This window comes from Atractosteus spatula, chromosome 20 (genome assembly GCF_055471065.1).
Source record: "Atractosteus spatula isolate fAtrSpa1 chromosome 20, fAtrSpa1.hap1, whole genome shotgun sequence".
Lineage (NCBI taxonomy): Eukaryota > Metazoa > Chordata > Actinopteri > Semionotiformes > Lepisosteidae > Atractosteus > Atractosteus spatula.
Window position 1 is genome coordinate 18,289,523 of NC_142725.1, and position 17,207 is coordinate 18,306,729.

The 17,207-nt window shown below is 60.2% G+C and overlaps 1 protein-coding gene across 1 annotated transcript; it reads left to right on the top strand.

Annotated features, from left to right (window-relative positions):
- Positions 1-1,304: 1,304 nt before the first annotated feature.
- atp13a2 (ATPase cation transporting 13A2) lies at positions 1,305-17,150 on the top strand (the record flags this gene model as incomplete). Its single annotated transcript, XM_088937973.1, has 29 exons — positions 1,305-1,488; positions 1,742-1,824; positions 2,952-3,119; positions 3,350-3,408; positions 3,492-3,561; positions 3,656-3,735; positions 4,434-4,511; positions 4,593-4,662; positions 4,741-4,875; positions 5,100-5,166; positions 5,261-5,392; positions 5,721-5,876; positions 6,140-6,250; positions 6,467-6,513; positions 7,319-7,507; positions 7,588-7,794; positions 8,147-8,248; positions 8,370-8,526; positions 8,975-9,092; positions 9,308-9,432; positions 9,765-9,940; positions 10,943-11,038; positions 11,169-11,248; positions 11,633-11,785; positions 11,875-11,971; positions 12,215-12,438; positions 12,699-12,850; positions 13,224-13,396; positions 13,624-17,150. Coding segments are annotated over 29 exons (3,657 nt in total), but the record flags the coding sequence as incomplete, so codon positions are not given.
- Positions 17,151-17,207: the final 57 nt, after the last annotated feature.

Below are 17,207 nucleotides of genomic sequence, written 5' to 3' on the forward strand. Positions count from 1 at the left end.
ACACACACACTGAACACACAGAGGCTGAGACTGCCTGAGCTGACACACACACACTGAACACACAGAGGCTGAGACTGTCTGAACTGACACACACACACTGAACACGCAGAGGTTGAGACTGCCAGAGCTGACACACACATACTGAACACACAGAGGCTGAGACTGTCTGAGCTGACACACACACTGAACACGCAGAGGCTGAGACTGCCTGAGCTGACACACACACGCTGAATACACAGAAGCTGAGACTGCCTGAGCTGACACACACACACTGAACACACAGAGGCTGAGACTGTCTGAGCTGACACACACACGCTGAACACACAGAAGCTGAGACTGCCTGAGCTGACACACACACTGAACACACAGAAGCTGAGACTGCCTGAGCTGACACACACACACACACACACACACACACACACACTGAACACACAGAGGCTGAGACTATCTGAGCTGACACACACACAGAGGCTGTAATAATTAACACACAGAGTAACACACCTGTATCACTGTAACGGATACCTTTGACATAGACTAACACACAGAGTGACACTCCTGTGGCAGTGTAAGAGTCACACACCTGTGGCAGTGTAAGAGTCACACACCTGTGGCTGTGTAGGAGTGACACACCTGTGGCTGTGTAGGAGTGACAGCTCGCACTGCGGCTCTGTCTCTACCTGCCCCGGGTTCTCCCGCAGCGGACAGACCGGACAGGCGGGTCTGCAGAGCCCTGCCGGCCGAGAGGCGGGTAGCGGCTCTTCCTGCAGAGAGGGCGGGGCGGACAGGTGCGCAGCCACAGCGGTGTGACAGCGACACGCACGCACTGCCGGGCTGGAGATCCGGTCCCGGAGCAGCGCGCGAGCCGAGGAGCCGACGGCGGGAGCGCGCGGCGAGTCTCCTTCTGTCTCGAGTCCGGCCTCCTTCCATTCGCTGGCCCGGCGCTGCGGAGAGGACCAGGTCGTGTCTGGAGGCAGGTGCGTCCTGCCCGAGCTGGCCGCACCCGATCCGAGCCTCTGCTCCTCCGGGCCGGCTTGTGTCCGCGGAGCGAGCCCGCCTGCTCGGAACGGGCCAGTTGCTTCAGTTTGTACATCAGGATTAACTGGGTCGGCCGCGACCGGCACCGATAGGATGTGCGGACAGAGCTCCTAGGACGTGTCCGGTACCGGTCGCCGGGCACGTCACCGGCTCCGGGATGTCCGTGACGTCATCGCGGTCGCTGCTGGGACCGCCCTGTTTGCTTCCTGCTCGGCGGTTTGACTCCTTTCACACCCGACCCGGTTCGACCCGCAGCTGGACCTGCCTGACGCGCCTTGCTCGGGGGCGCACGGCTGTGCCTCGGCTGGGACTCGAACCCACAGCCCCCCCGTCCAGGACCCTTTCCCAGTGGGACCCCGGCGAGCGCGAGTCAGGAGCGGGGCGGGGCGCGGCGCCCGGCCAGAGACACGCAGGACGCTCCCACACGGCTGCTCCAGCCTCGCAGAAATACGGGTTCGTGTGGAAAACCGCAAGACCGCGAGGGGAGGCGGCTCGTGATTTCCGTTCGTTAACAACGTGCTTCTCGCGGCGGAATCAGAGCGCGCTCCGGGGCGGAACCGGGGGACTCGGACCCGCGGCCGGCTGTAAGGCTCCTGGACGCCGCAGAGGGGCCGGTCGAGGGTTTTTGCAGATAATGATCTGAGGGATCTAGTGTGTTTGTGTGGTGTTGTGTAGTGACAGTTGTTGTTTCGTGTTGTTGTTGCAGATAACAGTGAGCAGTCGCCCGGGCAGCAGTTTGGGGGTCCCTCTGCCCCGGGCCCTCCCTGCCCCAGCACAGAGTCCCACATGGTACAGTTACCCCCCCTGCTGTTCCTGTCCTCTGTCCCCGTGCTGTTCCTGTCCCTCTGTCCTCCTGCTGTTCCTGTCCCTCTGTCCCTGTGCTGTTCCTGTCCCGCTGTCCTCCCGTCCCCCTGCTGTTCCTGTCCCTCTGTCCCCCTGCTGTTCCTGTCCTGCTGTCCTCCCGTCCCCCTGCTGTTCCTGTCCCTCTGTCCCCGTGCTGTTCCTGTCCTCCTGTCCCCCTGCTGTTCCTGTCCCTCTGTCCCCGTGCTGTTCCTGTCCCTCTGTCCCTGTGCTGTTCCTGTCCCGCTGTCCTCCCGTCCCCCTGCTGTTCCTGTCCCTCTGTCCTCCTGCTGTTCCTGTCCCGCTGTCCTCCTGTCCCCCTGCTGTTCCTGTCCCTCTGTCCTCCCGTCCCCCTGCTGTTCCTTTCCCTCTGTCCCTGTGCTGTTCCTGTCCCTCTGTCCTCCTGTCCCCCTACTGTTCCTGTCCCTCTGTCCTCCCGTCCCCCTGCTGTTCCTGTCCCTCTGTCCCTGTGCTGTTCCTGTCCCTCTGTCCCCCTGCTGTTCCTGTTCCTCTGTCCTCCCGTCCTCCTGCTGTTCCTGTCCCTCTGTCCTCCCGTCCCCCTGCTGTTCCTGTCCCTCTGTCCTCCTGTCCCTCTGTCCCCCTGCTGTTCCTGTCCCTCTGTCCTCCCGTCCTCCTGCTGTTCCTGTCCCTCTGTCCCCGTGCTGTTCCTGTCCCTCTATCCTCCCGTCCCCCTGCTGTTCCTGTCCCTCTGTCCTCCTGCTGTTCCTGTCCTCCTGTCCCCCTGCTGTTCCTGTCCCTCTGTCCCCGTGCTGTTCCTGTCCCTCTGTCCTCCCGTCCCCCTGCTGTTCCTGTCCCTCTGTCCCCGTGCTGTTCCTGTCCCTCTGTCCTCCCGTCCCCCTGCTGTTCCTGTCCCTCTGTCCCCCTGCTGTTCCTGTCCCTCTGTCCTCCTGTCCATCTGTCCCCCTGCTGTTCCTGTCCCTCTGTCCTCCCGTCCTCCTGCTGTTCCTGTCCTCCTGTCCCCGTGCTGTTCCTGTCCCTCTGTCCTCCCGTCCCCCTGCTGTCCCCGTGTCCTCCAGTCCTGCCAGTGTGTGACTGTAGCTGTTGTTCTGATGCAGGACGTGCAGGGGTACCGGCGTGTGCAGTGGCGCGTGCTGCTGTGCCACCTGGGTGCTGTGCTGAGCGCAGGGCTGCTGCTGGTGCTGTTCCACTGGAGACCCCGGCTGGGCGTCTGGGCGCGCTGCCAGCCCTGCCCGCTGTCCCAGGCCGAGCTGCTGCTCATCAAGGTGAGCTGCGTGCGCGCACTGCACTGGCCTTGCAGACTGGCACTGAAGTCTGCATACTGGCAATGTCCACTGCTGCTGATAGACCTCACACTGCTTGCTGATAGATGTGTAGGAGTTTGAACAGGAGCAGTGAGTTTACAGACCTTTGTTATACTCTGTACAGTTAAATATTTACTGAGAGCACAGATCTCCAGCAGCAACAGATGTTGTGTCTGCCTCCCCCCCCTCAGGACAGCCATGGGCAGCGGTCTCTGGTGGACGTGATCTCGGAGGAGCTGGAGGAGGGCAGGTAGGACAGAACCCGTGTCTCTCCTGGGGGGCGGGCAACTATTGCCGTGGTAACCTGGTGACGCCTCTGTTGTGGCTCCGCAGCCTGGAGCAGCCGGGAGCCGAGCCGGAAGAGCCGGACTGGAGGGACACTGTGCAGCTGCACAAGGAGGAGGTGAGAGGAGAGGGGGAGAGGAGCAGAGGAGAGGAGCAGACTGAAAACCTGCCTGGATCGCCCGTCTGATCTCTTGCCCTCGCTCTCTCCTCAGAAACCGGTGCTGCGGTACTACATCTTTGAGGGGCTGCGCTACGTGTGGCTGGCCAGGAAGGGGGCGTTCTGCCGGGTCAGGTGGGCGTGTGCCTCTGTCTTCGACCCCGAGTATCATTTCACCCGACAGTCCCGTGACCAGCAATACGCAGTGTCCTACAGCACAGCCTCCTACAGTACAGTGTTCTACAGTACAGCACCGTGTCCTACAGTACAGCACAGTGTCCTACAGCACAGCACCGTGTCCTACAGCACCGTGTCCTACAGTACAGCACCGTGTCCTACAGCACAGCACAGTGTCCTACAGTACAGTGTCCTACAGTACAGTGTTCTACAGTACAGCACCGTGTCCTACAGCACAGCACAGTGTCCTACAGCACAGCACAGTGTCCTACAGTACAGTGTTCTACAGTACAGCACCGTGTCCTACAGCACCGTGTCCTACAGCACAGCACAGTGTCCTATAGTACAGCACCGTGTCCTACAGCACCGTGTCCTACAGTACAGCACCGTGTCCTATAGTACAGCACCATGTCCCACAGTACAGCACCGTGTCCTATAGTACAGCACCATGTCCCACAGTACAGCACCGTGTCCTATAGTACAGCACCATATCCTACAGTACAGCACCGTGTCCTATAGTACAGCACCGTGTCCTACAGCACAGCACAGTGTCCTATAGTACAGCACCGTGTCCTACAGCACAGCACCGTGTCCTGCGGGTCACAGTCCTGCTGTACAGGGGAGAGAGGAGGCTCTGACGGCCCGTCTCTCCGCAGTGTCCTGGACAAGGGCTTGACGTGCTCGGAGCTGCAGCGGCGGAGACGAGGGCTGAGCCGCGAGGAGCAGCGAGCCCGGTGAGAGAGCGGCGGGCTGTGGTGCTGGAGACAGGGGGGCCGAGATCGGCGCGTTTACCTGTCTTTGCATGTTCCACCCAGGAGGAAGGTGTACGGGCAGAACCTGATCGACGTCCCGGTGAAGTCGTACCTGCGGCTGCTGCTGGAGGAGGTGAGAGGGGCTGCAGTGCCGACCCGGAGCCCGGCGCTGGTCCGGCACGCGGGCTGAGTCGGTTTCCTCTCTCCCCAGGTGCTGAACCCCTTCTACATATTCCAGATCTTCAGCGTGGTCCTCTGGATCAGTGATAACTATTACTACTACGCCATCTGCATCATCCTCATCTCCCTGGTGTCCATCGCTGTGTCCCTGTACGAGATCCGCAAGGTGAGGCTGTGTGTCTGGAGACTGGATCGGTGATCAGTGGATCGGTGATCAGTGGATCGGTGATCAGGGTGTATCGGTGGTCAGTGGATCAGTAATCAGGGTGTATTGGTGACCAGGGTCTCTGTGTTCACTGTGTATCGGTGATCAGGGGATATAGGTGATCAGGGTGTATCTGTGCTCAGTGTCTCAGTGATCAGTGTGTCGATGTTGCTGTCTGTCCACAGCAAAGCGTCACTCTGCGCAGAATGGCCCAGCTGGTGGTCAGCGTGCTGGTGCACCGGGCCAGCGGGGGTGAGTCTCACAGTCACAGACGGCCTGCTTGTGTGCGAGTCTGACTGCGAGTGTCGGCGAGTTTCTGAACCCGTCTGTGCTGTCTCACCCGCAGAGGAGGAGAGTGTGAACTCGCTGGACCTGGTGCCCGGGGACTGCATCCTGATCCCCCCGGAGGGGCTGCTGCTGCCCTGCGACGCCGCCCTGCTGGAGGGCGAGTGCATGGTGAACGAGAGCATGCTGACAGGTGAGGGGGGGGGGCACACAGACTGTTCCCAGAGTCCCACTGTCTTCCTGCTCTCTCCCAGAGGACCTCAGTCAGTCCTGCTCGGGCAAGACATGCAGGATACAACACACGATTGCTCAGCCTGAACCCCTGGAGCTTGCCCAGCCTCCCAGTCTCCCAGTGCCCCCAGTCCCCCAGAGCAGCACACAGTGGGGACTGGAGTCACTGTGTGTCGCTGGTGACTGCGGAGGCTGGCGATCCTCCTCCCCATCAGCCCCCCTGTGTGATTAGAGCTCTGCCTGATCCCCGTCTGCGAGCCCTGACCGAGCTCCTTCCTGTGCCCTGGCAGGGGAGAGCGTGCCCGTCATGAAGACTGCCCTGCTGAAGGGCACCGCGCTGTACTCCCCAGACGCGCACCAGCGGCACACGCTGTTCTGCGGAACCCAGGTCATCCAGGCCAAGGGAGCCAGCCAGGTGAACGCCATTGCTGTGGTCACCCGCACAGGTGAGACCCGCCTGGAGTAAGTCCCACAGAGGACCAGAGACACGACAGGAAGCACACAGCTGCACAGGTAGTCAGACAGGTTCGCACACAGATAAGACACGTCACAGCAGGTGACACACACACGGAGATGTGAATCTCACAGATAAGCCACGCCCCAGGGGTGTAACACACAGGTGACACTCAGCATGTCGGCATTAAGTAGTGTCCATCTGTCATTCCCAGAAAGCACACTAACTCCCCCTGTCCGTGCGTCTGTGTTCCAGGCTTCTTCACGGCGAAGGGGGATCTGGTGAGCTCCATCATGTACCCCCAGCCAATCAACTTCCGCTTCTACAGTGACTCCATGAAGTTCCTGCTGTTCCTGGGGTTGCTAGGTAACCGCGCTGCTCAGCTCACAGCTGCGACACTAGAGGGCAGAGTGGAGCAAAGCTCGGGGCTGAGGCCTTGCGATCGCAGCAGGCCTGTGCTGCTAATGTACGACAGTAATAAGTGTTCCGACGGTACTGTACAAGTTCTCTCGAGCCCTTTGCCCTCCCTCTCCCTCTCCCCGTCTCTTCCCGCCTCTCAGTATAACCCTGTGTGTGTTGCAGCTGCGGTGGGCACGGTCTACAGCCTGGTGATCCTGGGCCGGTCTGGGGTGAGTGTGCCAGCGCTGCCCAGGCTGCTGTCCTTTAGGAAGCAGTTGGCGTTGCCCCGGGAAGCCGAGGCACAGAGGAGGGGTGGTGGGCCCCTGTCTCCGATCGTCACCTCCTGCCCCATGAGCTCAGTTCTGTCCAGCTCCAGGGCTGGATCAGAGGGGCTGTCCAGCAGCAGTTTCAGGCTGCAGCTGATCCGCTTTATCCACTAACAGATTCTGTTTTTACACGCTGACTTTGAAACTGACCTGCGTTTCTACTGTAGCTGCTCCCTACGGCTGGCCAGTCTGGGACACAGACTTGCAAGTGTGTTCAGGGCCTGTCAGGCTCTGTGTGTGGAGCCTGGTGTGCTCAGGCTTGATGTGTGGAGCCCGGTGTGTGGAGCGCACTGTGTTCAGGCTCGGTGTGTGGAGCCCGGTGTGTTCAGGCTCGGTGTGTGGAGCCCGGTGTGTTCAGGCCCGATGTGTGGAGCCCGGTGTGTTCAGGCTCGGTGTGTGGAGCCCGGTGTGTGGAGCGCAGTGTGTTCAGGCTTGGTATGTGGAGCGCAGTGTGTTCAGGCTCGGTGTGTGGAGTCTGGAGTGTTCAGGTTCAGTGTGTGGAGCCCGGTGTGTTCAGGCTCGGTGTGTGGAGCCCGGTGTGTGGAGCACAGTGTGTTCAGGCTCGGTGTGTGGAGCCCGGTTTGTTCAGGTTCAGTGTGTGGAGCCCGGTTTGTTCAGGTTCAGTGTGTGGAGCGCAGTGTGTTCAGGCTCGGTGTGTGGAGCGCAGTGTGCCCTACAGCTCGCGTGTCGGTGTCTCTGGCGCCCCCAGGTGTCGTGGTCGATGATGCTGATCCGTGCTCTGGACATCGTGACCATCATCGTGCCGGCGGCGCTGCCTGCTGCCATGACGACCGGCACCATCTACTCCCAGAGCCGGCTGAAGAAGCAGGGGGTGTTCTGCATCAGCCCCCCCCGCATCAACGTGTCGGGCAAGGTCACCGCGGTGTGCTTCGACAAGGTCAGGCCCAGCTCACGCCGCCGCCAGCCCGCCAGCCCGCCGGGCGCCGCGCCACGCTGACGCGCTGTGTCTGTCTGCAGACGGGCACCCTGACGCAGGAGGGCCTGGATGTGTGGGGCGTGCTGCCGAGGGCCGCAGGGGGGCCCGGGGAGCTGGTGCCCGACCCCCGGCTGCTCCCCGCCGGCCCCCTGCTGACCGCGCTGGCCTGCTGCCACTCTGCCTGCCTGCTGGGGGGGCAGCCTGTGGGGGACCCCCTGGACCTCAAGATGATAGAGTCCACTGGCTGGGTGAGTCACTGGGTCCAGCTGTGTGACTGCAGCACTCCTGCACACTCCTGCACACTCCTGCACACTCCAGCTCACTCCAGCTCACTCCAGCACACTCCAGCTCACTCTAGCTCACTCCAGCTCACTCTAGCACACTCCTGCTCACTCCAGCTCACTCCAGCACACTCCAGCACACTCCAGCACACTCCAGCTGCACTCCTGCAATCTGAGCTGCTGTTCCAGGAGGAACCCCAGCTGTACAGTCTGGCCACCGGGTGTCTCTGTGGGGACCAGTGGGCTGGACTGGTGGAGACCCCTGTTCCAGGACCCGCCCGCCCGCCGGCCTGACTGAGCTCCGTGTCGCCCCCTGCAGGAGCTGCAGGAGCCGGAGGAGGAGGCAAGCAAGCTGTTCGGGGGGGTGAGGGTCCTGGCAGTGATGAGGCCCCCTGCCCCTGAACTGCAGCCCCAGGGCATCGTGAGTACAGCGGGGGACAGGGGTGTCAGGCAGCAGTGTGTGTGTGGGCAGTCTGGGGGTGGCTGGGTGGTGTGCCCCACGGTCTGACTCCTGTTCCTCTCGCCTGTCTGTGTCCGTCCAGACTCCCAGCCGGCCCCTGGCCATCCTGCGCCGGTTCCCCTTCTCCTCCGCGCTGCAGCGCATGGGCGTGGTGATCCGCGCCACAGGGGAGACAGCAGCCCTGGCCTTCCTCAAGGGGGCGCCAGAGATGGTGGCCAGCCTGTGCCGCAGAGACAGCGGTGAGGTGGGGGCATAGTGAGAGGGAGTGTGGGGTTGTACAGGGGAGAGGTGTGGTGGGGTACAGGGATGTTGGAGGGGTACAGGGGAGAGGGTGTGGGGTGTGGTGGGGTACAAGGATGTGGGGGGGTACATGGGGAGAGGGGTGTGGGAGGTGTGGGGGTGTACAGGGGAGAGGGGGTGTACAGGGGTGTGGTGGGGTACAAGGATGTGGGGGTGTACAGGGGAGAGGGGGTGTACAGGGGTGTGGTGGGGTACAGGGGAGAGGGGTGTGGGAGGTGTGGGGGTGTACAGGGGAGAGGGGGTGTGGGGTACAGGGGAGAGGGGGTGTACAGGGGTGTGGGGGTGTACAGGGGAGAGGGGGTGTACAGGGGTGTGGTGGGGTACAGGGGAGAGGGTGTGGGGTGTACAGGAGAGAGGAGCTGAGCTCTGCCCGTCTCTCTCTCTCAGTGCCAGCCAGCTTCTCTATGACTCTGCACCAGTTTGCCAGCGACGGGTTCCGGGTCCTGGGCCTGGCCTACAAGAGCCTGACCCAGCGCAGCCAGGAGGAGCTGGAGGACATGAGCAGGTCAGCGCGGGGTCAGCACGGGGTCAGCACGGGGCTGCTGGGAGCAGCAGCACTGCTGTCAGCACAGAGAGCTGGGAACTGAGCAGATCTCAGTGGATCTTAGCAAATCTAAATGGATCTCAGGCTGCTCAGTGGATTTAAACAGCTGTAAAACAAGACAGTCTGCAGAGCCCTGCTGGCAGTGTGTAAGTTGCGCCTCTTTTCTGTGTCCAAAGGGAGGCGGTAGAGAGCGATATGCAGTTTCTGGGCTTCTTGGTGATGCGGAACTTGGTGAAGCCAGAGACTGCGCCCGTCATTTCCACACTGCGCCAGGCCAGCATCCGCACCATCATGGCAACGGGTGAGTGCTCTAGTGTGTGCATGTGGGTGTGTGTGCTCTAGTGTGTGCATGTGGGTGTGTGTGCTCTAGTGTGCGCATGTGCGTGTGTGCATGTATGTGTGTGCGTGTGTGTGTGCACGCTCTAGTGTGTGTTTCTGGGTGTGTGTGCTCTAGTGTGTGCATGTCTGCATGTATGTGCTCTAGTGTGTGTGTGCGCATGTGCGCATGTGCGCATGTGCGTATGTGCGTGCGTGTGTGTGTGCTCTAGTGTGTGTTTCCTGGTGTGTGTGTGGTCTAGTGCGTGTGCGACAGCTCCCCCTGACCTCCTGACCTCCTGACCTCTGACTCGGCAGGTGACAACATCCTGACAGCGGTGAACGTGGCGAGGGGCTGCGGGATGGTGGCACCAGGCGAGAGAGTCATTTTCGTCCACGGGGCGCCCCCCCTGGGCCACTCTCCGCCCACACTCAGATTCTTGCTGGCAGAGTCTGGGGGGGCCATGCAGGATGGAGAGGATTTGCCTGCTCAGGTACCCCTCAGCGTCCGCCTCCAGTCCGGGGTCTGGTGCTCCTGTCTGCCAGCGGCCTGCGGACTGCACCCCAATTCCTGCTCCAGTCCCAATAGTCCGGCCTGCGGACTGCACCCCGATTCCTGCTCCAGTCCCAATAGTCCGGCCTGCGGACTGCACCCCGATTCCTGCTCCAGTCCCAATAGTCCGGCCTGCAGACTGCACCCAAATTCCCACTTTAGTCCGAGCTGTCCGGCCTGCGGACAATTTGCTTTCTTCTACTGTTTCTTATCTTGGTCAGATATTCGGCTAGTGTGTATTGTCTGTTTAGGGTTCTGTAGCATTCTGAACCCTAAGTTTGTGTTGTGCTTGTGTGTGTGTGTCCCAGTGTGTGAGATATTGCTGATTGATCTGTGCTGTGATGTGGTTGAGTCTGAGTTGTGGTGCTCTAGCAGTGCTGTCCTGAGGCTGGCTGGTGTCGGTGTGGCTCGGGCCAGTCAGCCTCAGGACCAGCTGGCTCAGCTCTTGTCTCTGCAGGTCCTTGTGGTGGTCGGAGTTTTGGTCGTTGCATTTTAGGTGTAGCCAGTACTTTATTGCTCTCATCTGTATTTTTGTTAGTAATGGGTATTGGCCTCATTCTGCCCTGCACACGCTGTTAGGAGTTTTTCTCTGCACGTGGAGGATGTTTCTACAGATCTACATGTGCAGAGTTTCTGTGGGGTGTTTGTCCCATTTCGTGTAGTGTAATAATTTAGTGTGTCCCCCCCTCCTCCTCACCCCCTCCCTCTCTCTTTCTCCTCTCCCCCCCCCAATCTCTCCTCTCTCTCCCCTCTCCCCTCTCTCCCCTCTCTCTCCCCTCTCCCCTCTCCCCTCTCTCCTCTCTCCCCTCTCCCCTCTCCCCTCTCCCCTCTCCCCTCTCTCTCCTCTCTCTCCCCTCTCTCCCCTCTCCCCTCTCCCCTCTCTCCCCTCTCCTCTCTCCCCTCTCTCTCCTCTCTCCCCTCTCCCCTCTCTCTCCTCTCTCAGGGTCTGTACCAGCAGGCCCCTGGCCCATATCACCTGGCGCTCAACGGGAAGTCCTTCTCTGTGATGTGTGAGCACTTCCCCGAGTACCTGCCCAAGGTGAGGCTCCCGCTGGACTCCTGCTCCCGTCGGCCGGTGCCGTGTCCGGCCCAGCTGACCCGCTGGACTCTCTCTCCCGTCGGCCGACGCTGTGTCCGGCCCAGCTGACCCGCTGGACTCTCTCCTGCAGGTGCTGCTCCGGGGGACGATCTACGCACGCATGGCGCCCGAGCAGAAGACACAGCTGGTGACGGAGCTGCAGAAAATCAAGTGAGGACAGAGGAGGGGTAGATGGGGGGAGGAGGGGGTAAGGAGGGGTAGATAGGGGGAGGAGGGGGTAAGGAGGGGTAGATAGGGGGAGGAGGGGTAGTTGGGGGGAGGAGGGGGTAAGGAGGGGTAGATAGGGGGAGGAGGGGTAGTTGGGGGGAGGAGGGGGTAAGGAGGGGTAGATGGGGGGAGGGGGAGAGACAGCGTGTCTGTGTGTGCAGTGGTACTGGCTCAGTGCCGTGTCCTGGGCCGGGCTTTTCTTACCTCAAGCTGGGGGTCGGGTGGAACAGTGGGGCAATGGGGCAGAGTAGCGTCCTGCTCCGGGACACTCCGGGACGCTCCGGGACGCTCCGGGACGTGTTAATGCTGTCCTGCTCCCTCTCTCAGCTACTGCGTGGCCATGTGTGGCGACGGCGCCAACGACTGCGGAGCCCTGCGCGCGGCGGACGTGGGCGTGTCTCTCTCGGAGGCGGAGACGTCGGTGGCATCGCCCTTCACCTCCCACACGGACGACATCACCTGCATCCCCCTGCTGATCCGGTGAGGCTGCCTCGCCGGTCCCGGGCCTGAACTGGGCACTGCTCTGAACACTGCTGCACACGTCTACATGTGTTTCTCTTTCTGTCCAGGGAGGGGCGCTGTTCTCTAGTCACATCGTTTGGGCTCTTCAAATACATGGCGCTGTATAGCCTGATTCAGTTCAGCTCCGTCCTCATCCTCTACACTGTGAGTGTGTCACTGTGTCAGTCAGTGTGTCACATCGTAGCTGTCTGTGTGTCAGATTGTATGGGTGTCAGTCAGTGTGGATGTGTCGCTGTGCCAGTGGGTGTGTCGCTGTACCAGTGGGTGTGTCGCTGTGTCAGTGGGTGTGTCGCTGTACCAGTGGGTGTGTTGCTGGGCCAGCGGCTCAGTACCAGTACACTCCGATGTGAATTTGCTCTGAGGGGACCCGTCTCTCTCTGTCTCCAGGTCAAGACTAACCTGGGTGACTTGCAGTTCCTGTTCTTTGACCTGGTTCTGGTCACCTCCCTGGCGATTGTGATGGGTCGGTCCGGCCCGGCGGACCAGCTGTGTGCCCGCCGGCCCCCTGCCAGCCTGCTGGCCGCTCCAGTGCTGGGCAGCCTGCTGCTGCACACGCTGCTGCTGGTGCTCATACAGATCAGCACACTCTTCATCACCGAGGCTCAGGACTGGTGAGCACTGGCACGGCCCTGTAGCTGCTGGTGTGGAGCAGTCAGCGCACTACCTCTCGCTTACACTCTCACACTCACCCTCACACTCTCACCTACTCACACTCGCTCACACTCGCTCACACTCATGCTCACACTCATGCTCACACTCGCTCACACTCCCTCACACTCCCTCACACTCGCTCACACTCCCTCACACTCATGCTCACACTCATGCTCACACTCTCTCACCCTCTCTCACCCTCGCTCCTTCTCGCTCTCAGGTTTGTTCCTCTCAATGACACAGTAGTGGGCGCTGGGAACCTGCCCAACTTCGAGAACACAGGGCTGTTTGGGGTGACGGGGTACCAGTACCTCATCATGGCGATAGTGCTCTCCAAAGGACACCCCTTCAGGAAGCCCCTGTATACTAACGGTGAGATGTGCGGACAGCCTGACCCATTCATACACCAATGTGTTGAAGCTCCTAACTCCCACTGACACAGTGACGCGCTGACACAGTTAATGCTCTGACACCCTGACATAGTGCTACACTGATGCTCTGACACAGTGACACTCGGGCACAGAGACACTGACACAGAGAAGAGACACTCTGACTCTCTGACTGACTCACTGACTCACTCACAGACTCGCTGACTGATTCACTGACACACTGACTCACACACTGACCCGCTGACACACTGACTCACAGACTCGCTGACACACTGACTCACTCACAGACTCGCTGACTGGCTCACTGACACTCTGACTCACTCAGACTCGCTGACGCGCAGACTGTCTCTCTGCAGTGCTGTTCATGCTGGTGCTGGCGGTGCTGTGTGCCGTCATGAGCTGGCTTGTGCTCTACCCTCTGCACGGGCTGCGCCAGCTGCTCTCGCTGCAGCAGGTCGATGACATGAACTACAAGCTCCTGCTGGTGGCGCTGTCCGCCCTCAACTTCTTCTGCGCCCTCATGCTGGAGGTGAGTGTCAGCCTCTGCGCCTCGGTCATTTAGATTCGAAGAGCGATGCGCTGCCGTGTGGGGAATCCTGGGAGGGATCCCTGCGGGGGCGCTGTGGAGGCTGCTGGGGCGGCCACCCTGCTGCAGGGGAGTCCTGGATCTGAGCCTGCCGCCGGGCTGGGGGCTGGGGGCTGGGGGCTGAGCGTGGCCCCCCGGACTGACCGCACGGCCGTGTCTGTACCCCGCAGGTGCTGGCGGAGCAGGCGCTGCCGTGCTGCCTGCAGCGGCTGCGAGGACCGCGCCCCTCCAAGAAGCTGTACAAGCGCCTGGACTCCGCCCTGCGGCTGGAGGGCCACTGGCCCCCCCTGGACCAGCCCCTGCCCTCCCCCGGCTCTACCGCCATCGACGTCCACTAGACCCCGAGTCCCACCAGCACAGTAACTGACAGTGAGGCTGGGGACCCCCACTGAAGAACCTCCTGGGAGAGAACAGACACCCCAAGACACTGAGACACTGACCCCCTGCAGCTGCACTAACACACTGACACCCCGACACCCCGAGACACTGACACCTCAACACACTGACACCCCAACTCCCCGACACACTGACACCTCGAGACACTGACACCCCGACACACTGACACACGGACACCTCGAGTCACTGACACACCCATACCCTGAGACACTGACACCCTGCAGCTGCACTAACACACTGACACCCCGACACCCCGAGACACTGACACCTCAACACACTGACACCCCAACTCCCCGACACACTGACACCTCGAGACACTGACACCCCAACACCCTGACACACGGACACCTCGAGTCACTGACACCCCCATACCCTGAGACACTGACACCCTGCAGCTGCACTAACACACTGACACCCCGACATCCCGAGACACTGACACCCCGACACACTGACACACGGACACCTCGAGTCACTGACACACCCATACCCTGAGACACTGACACCCTGCAGCTGCACTAACACACTGACACCCCGACACCCCGAGACACTGACACCCCGACACACTGACACACGGACACCTCGAGTCACTGACACACCCATACCCTGAGACACTGACACCCTGCAGCTGCACTAACACACTGACACCCCGACACCCCGAGACACTGACACCTCAACACACTGACACCCCAACTCCCCGACACACTGACACCTCAAGACACTGACACCCCAACACCCTGACACACGGACACCTCGAGTCACTGACACCCCCATACCCTGAGACACTGACACCCTGCAGCTGCACTAACACACTGACACCCCGACACACTGACACACGGACACCTCGAGTCACTGACACACCCATACCCTGAGACACTGACACCCTGCAGCTGCACTAACACACTGACACCCCGACACCCCGAGACACTGACACCTCAACACACTGACACCCCAACTCCCCGACACACTGACACCTCAAGACACTGACACCCCAACACCCTGACACACGGACACCTCGAGTCACTGACACCCCCATACCCTGAGACACTGACACCCTGCAGCTGCACTAACACACTGACACCCCGACACCCCGAGACACTGACACCCCGACACACTGACACACGGACACCTCGAGTCACTGACACACCCATACCCTGAGACACTGACACCCTACAGCTGCACTAACACACTGACACCCCGACACTCCGAGACACTGACACCCCGACACACTGACACACGGACACCTCGAGTCACTGACACACCCATACCCTGAGACACTGACACCCTGCAGCTGAACTAACACACAGACACCCCGACACCCCGAGACACTGACACCTCAATACACTGACACCCCAACTCCCCGACACACTGACACCTCAAGACATTGACACCCCAACACCCTGACACACGGACACCTCGAGTCACTGACACCCCCATACCCTGAGACACTGACACCCTGCAGCTGCACTAACACACTGACACCCCGACACACTGACACACGGACACCTCGAGTCACTGACACACCCATACCCTGAGACACTGACACCCTACAGCTGCACTAACACACTGACACCCCGACACACTGACACACGGACACCTCAACACACTGACACCCCAACTCCCCGACACACTGACACCCCAACACACTGACACACTGACACCTCGAGTCACTGACACCCCCATACCCTGAGACACTGACACCCCAACACACTGCAGCTGTACTAACACACTGACACCCTGACACGCTGATACCCTGAGACACTGACACCCCAACACACTGCAGCTGTACTAACACACTGACACCCCGACACACTGCAGCTGTACTAACACACTGACACCCCGACACACTGCAACTGTGCTAACACACTGACAGCCCAACACACTGCAGCTGTGCTAACACACTGACACCCTGACACGCTGCAGCTGTACTAACACACTGACACCCCGACACACTGACACCCCGACACGCTGCTGGCCAGTGATACCCTGTCAGTGCTGAGAGGCTGGATGGTCAGACAGAGGGACAGAAGGACACTGAGGCTCTGGGACAACAGACTGTCTGAAGCTGACCGACAGTTTCGTGGTACGACACTGAAGAACACAGTCAGGTCCTGCACACAGGCACCAGCCAAGAGTGCCCAGCTCCAGTCCTGGGGATCCCTGGGGACCCCTGGGGACCCCACGCCAGCCTGGACACTGAGCTGAGCCAGTAACGGGATTGACTTGAACTTGGTCGTTATTTTCACCCAGTAAAAACAAGCATCCCTTTCATAGGAAACCATCTCCTGGAGCAGGTGAGGAAAGGTTCAGTCATGCAGGTGTTAATGTGAGCTCAGCTGGAGCTCCCCCAGACTGGACCACGCCCAGAGTCACCCAGCCTCGGGGCTCAGGGCTGCTCGGGGGAGACCTGGCGCAGGAGTGTCAGGGACACCTACTCACACAGATCACACAACTCCCTGAGAGCCTTCACAACACCCCTGAACTCTGCTCCTCTCTCCTGTAACCTGAGCTCTGCTCCTCTCTCTGGCTGCTCTCTCCTGTAACCTGAGCTCTGCTCCTCTCTCCTGTAACCTGAGCTCTGCTCCTCTCTCCGGCTGCTCTCTCCTGTAACCTGAGCTCTGCTCCTCTCTCTGGCTCCTCTCTCCTGTAACCTCAGCTCTGCTCCTCTCTCCTGTAACCTGAGCTCTGCTCCTCTCTCCAGCTGCTCTCTCCTGTAACCTGTGCTCTGCTCCTCTCTCTGGCTCCTCTCTCCTGTAACCTCAGCTCTGCTCCTCTCTTCTGTGACCTGAGCTCTGCTCCTGTCTCCTGTCACCTGAGCTCTGCTCCTCTCTCTGGCTCCTCTCTCCTGTGACCTGAACTCTGCTCCTCTCTCCCGCTCCTCTGAAGGTGCTCTCTGTGCCCAGGCCCGGTCTGGTGTGGGGTGAGATCTTACAGTCTGTACAGAAATTAAAAATGGTCTATTTTTGAAGAGCAGGTCGACCGTGTGTGTTTGTGTGAGAGTCAGGCAGGTCAGGCTGAGAGAGGGACCACAGATATTCCTCCCTGATGTATTAGGATTGACAAAACAGGGTGTTACCACTACTGCTGAGTATTCTTACTAACTGTACTACCGATACTTCAGTGCAGGACTGGGGTATTAACAATACTTAATACCGCTCAAGCCACGACTGTTATTCCGTCCAAGTGCAATAATATGCTTAAAACAGCGTGATTCTGTATCATATCATTAAAACGACTATGCGACTCGGCACAATGTTAATGTACGCAAAAATATTTTTGATCATTAAAAATCATTCAAAAGTCTGCAGACTGGTGCATTGTGGCTGCTCGAAGGGGTGGGGGCTGGAGTACAGGCGCTGGG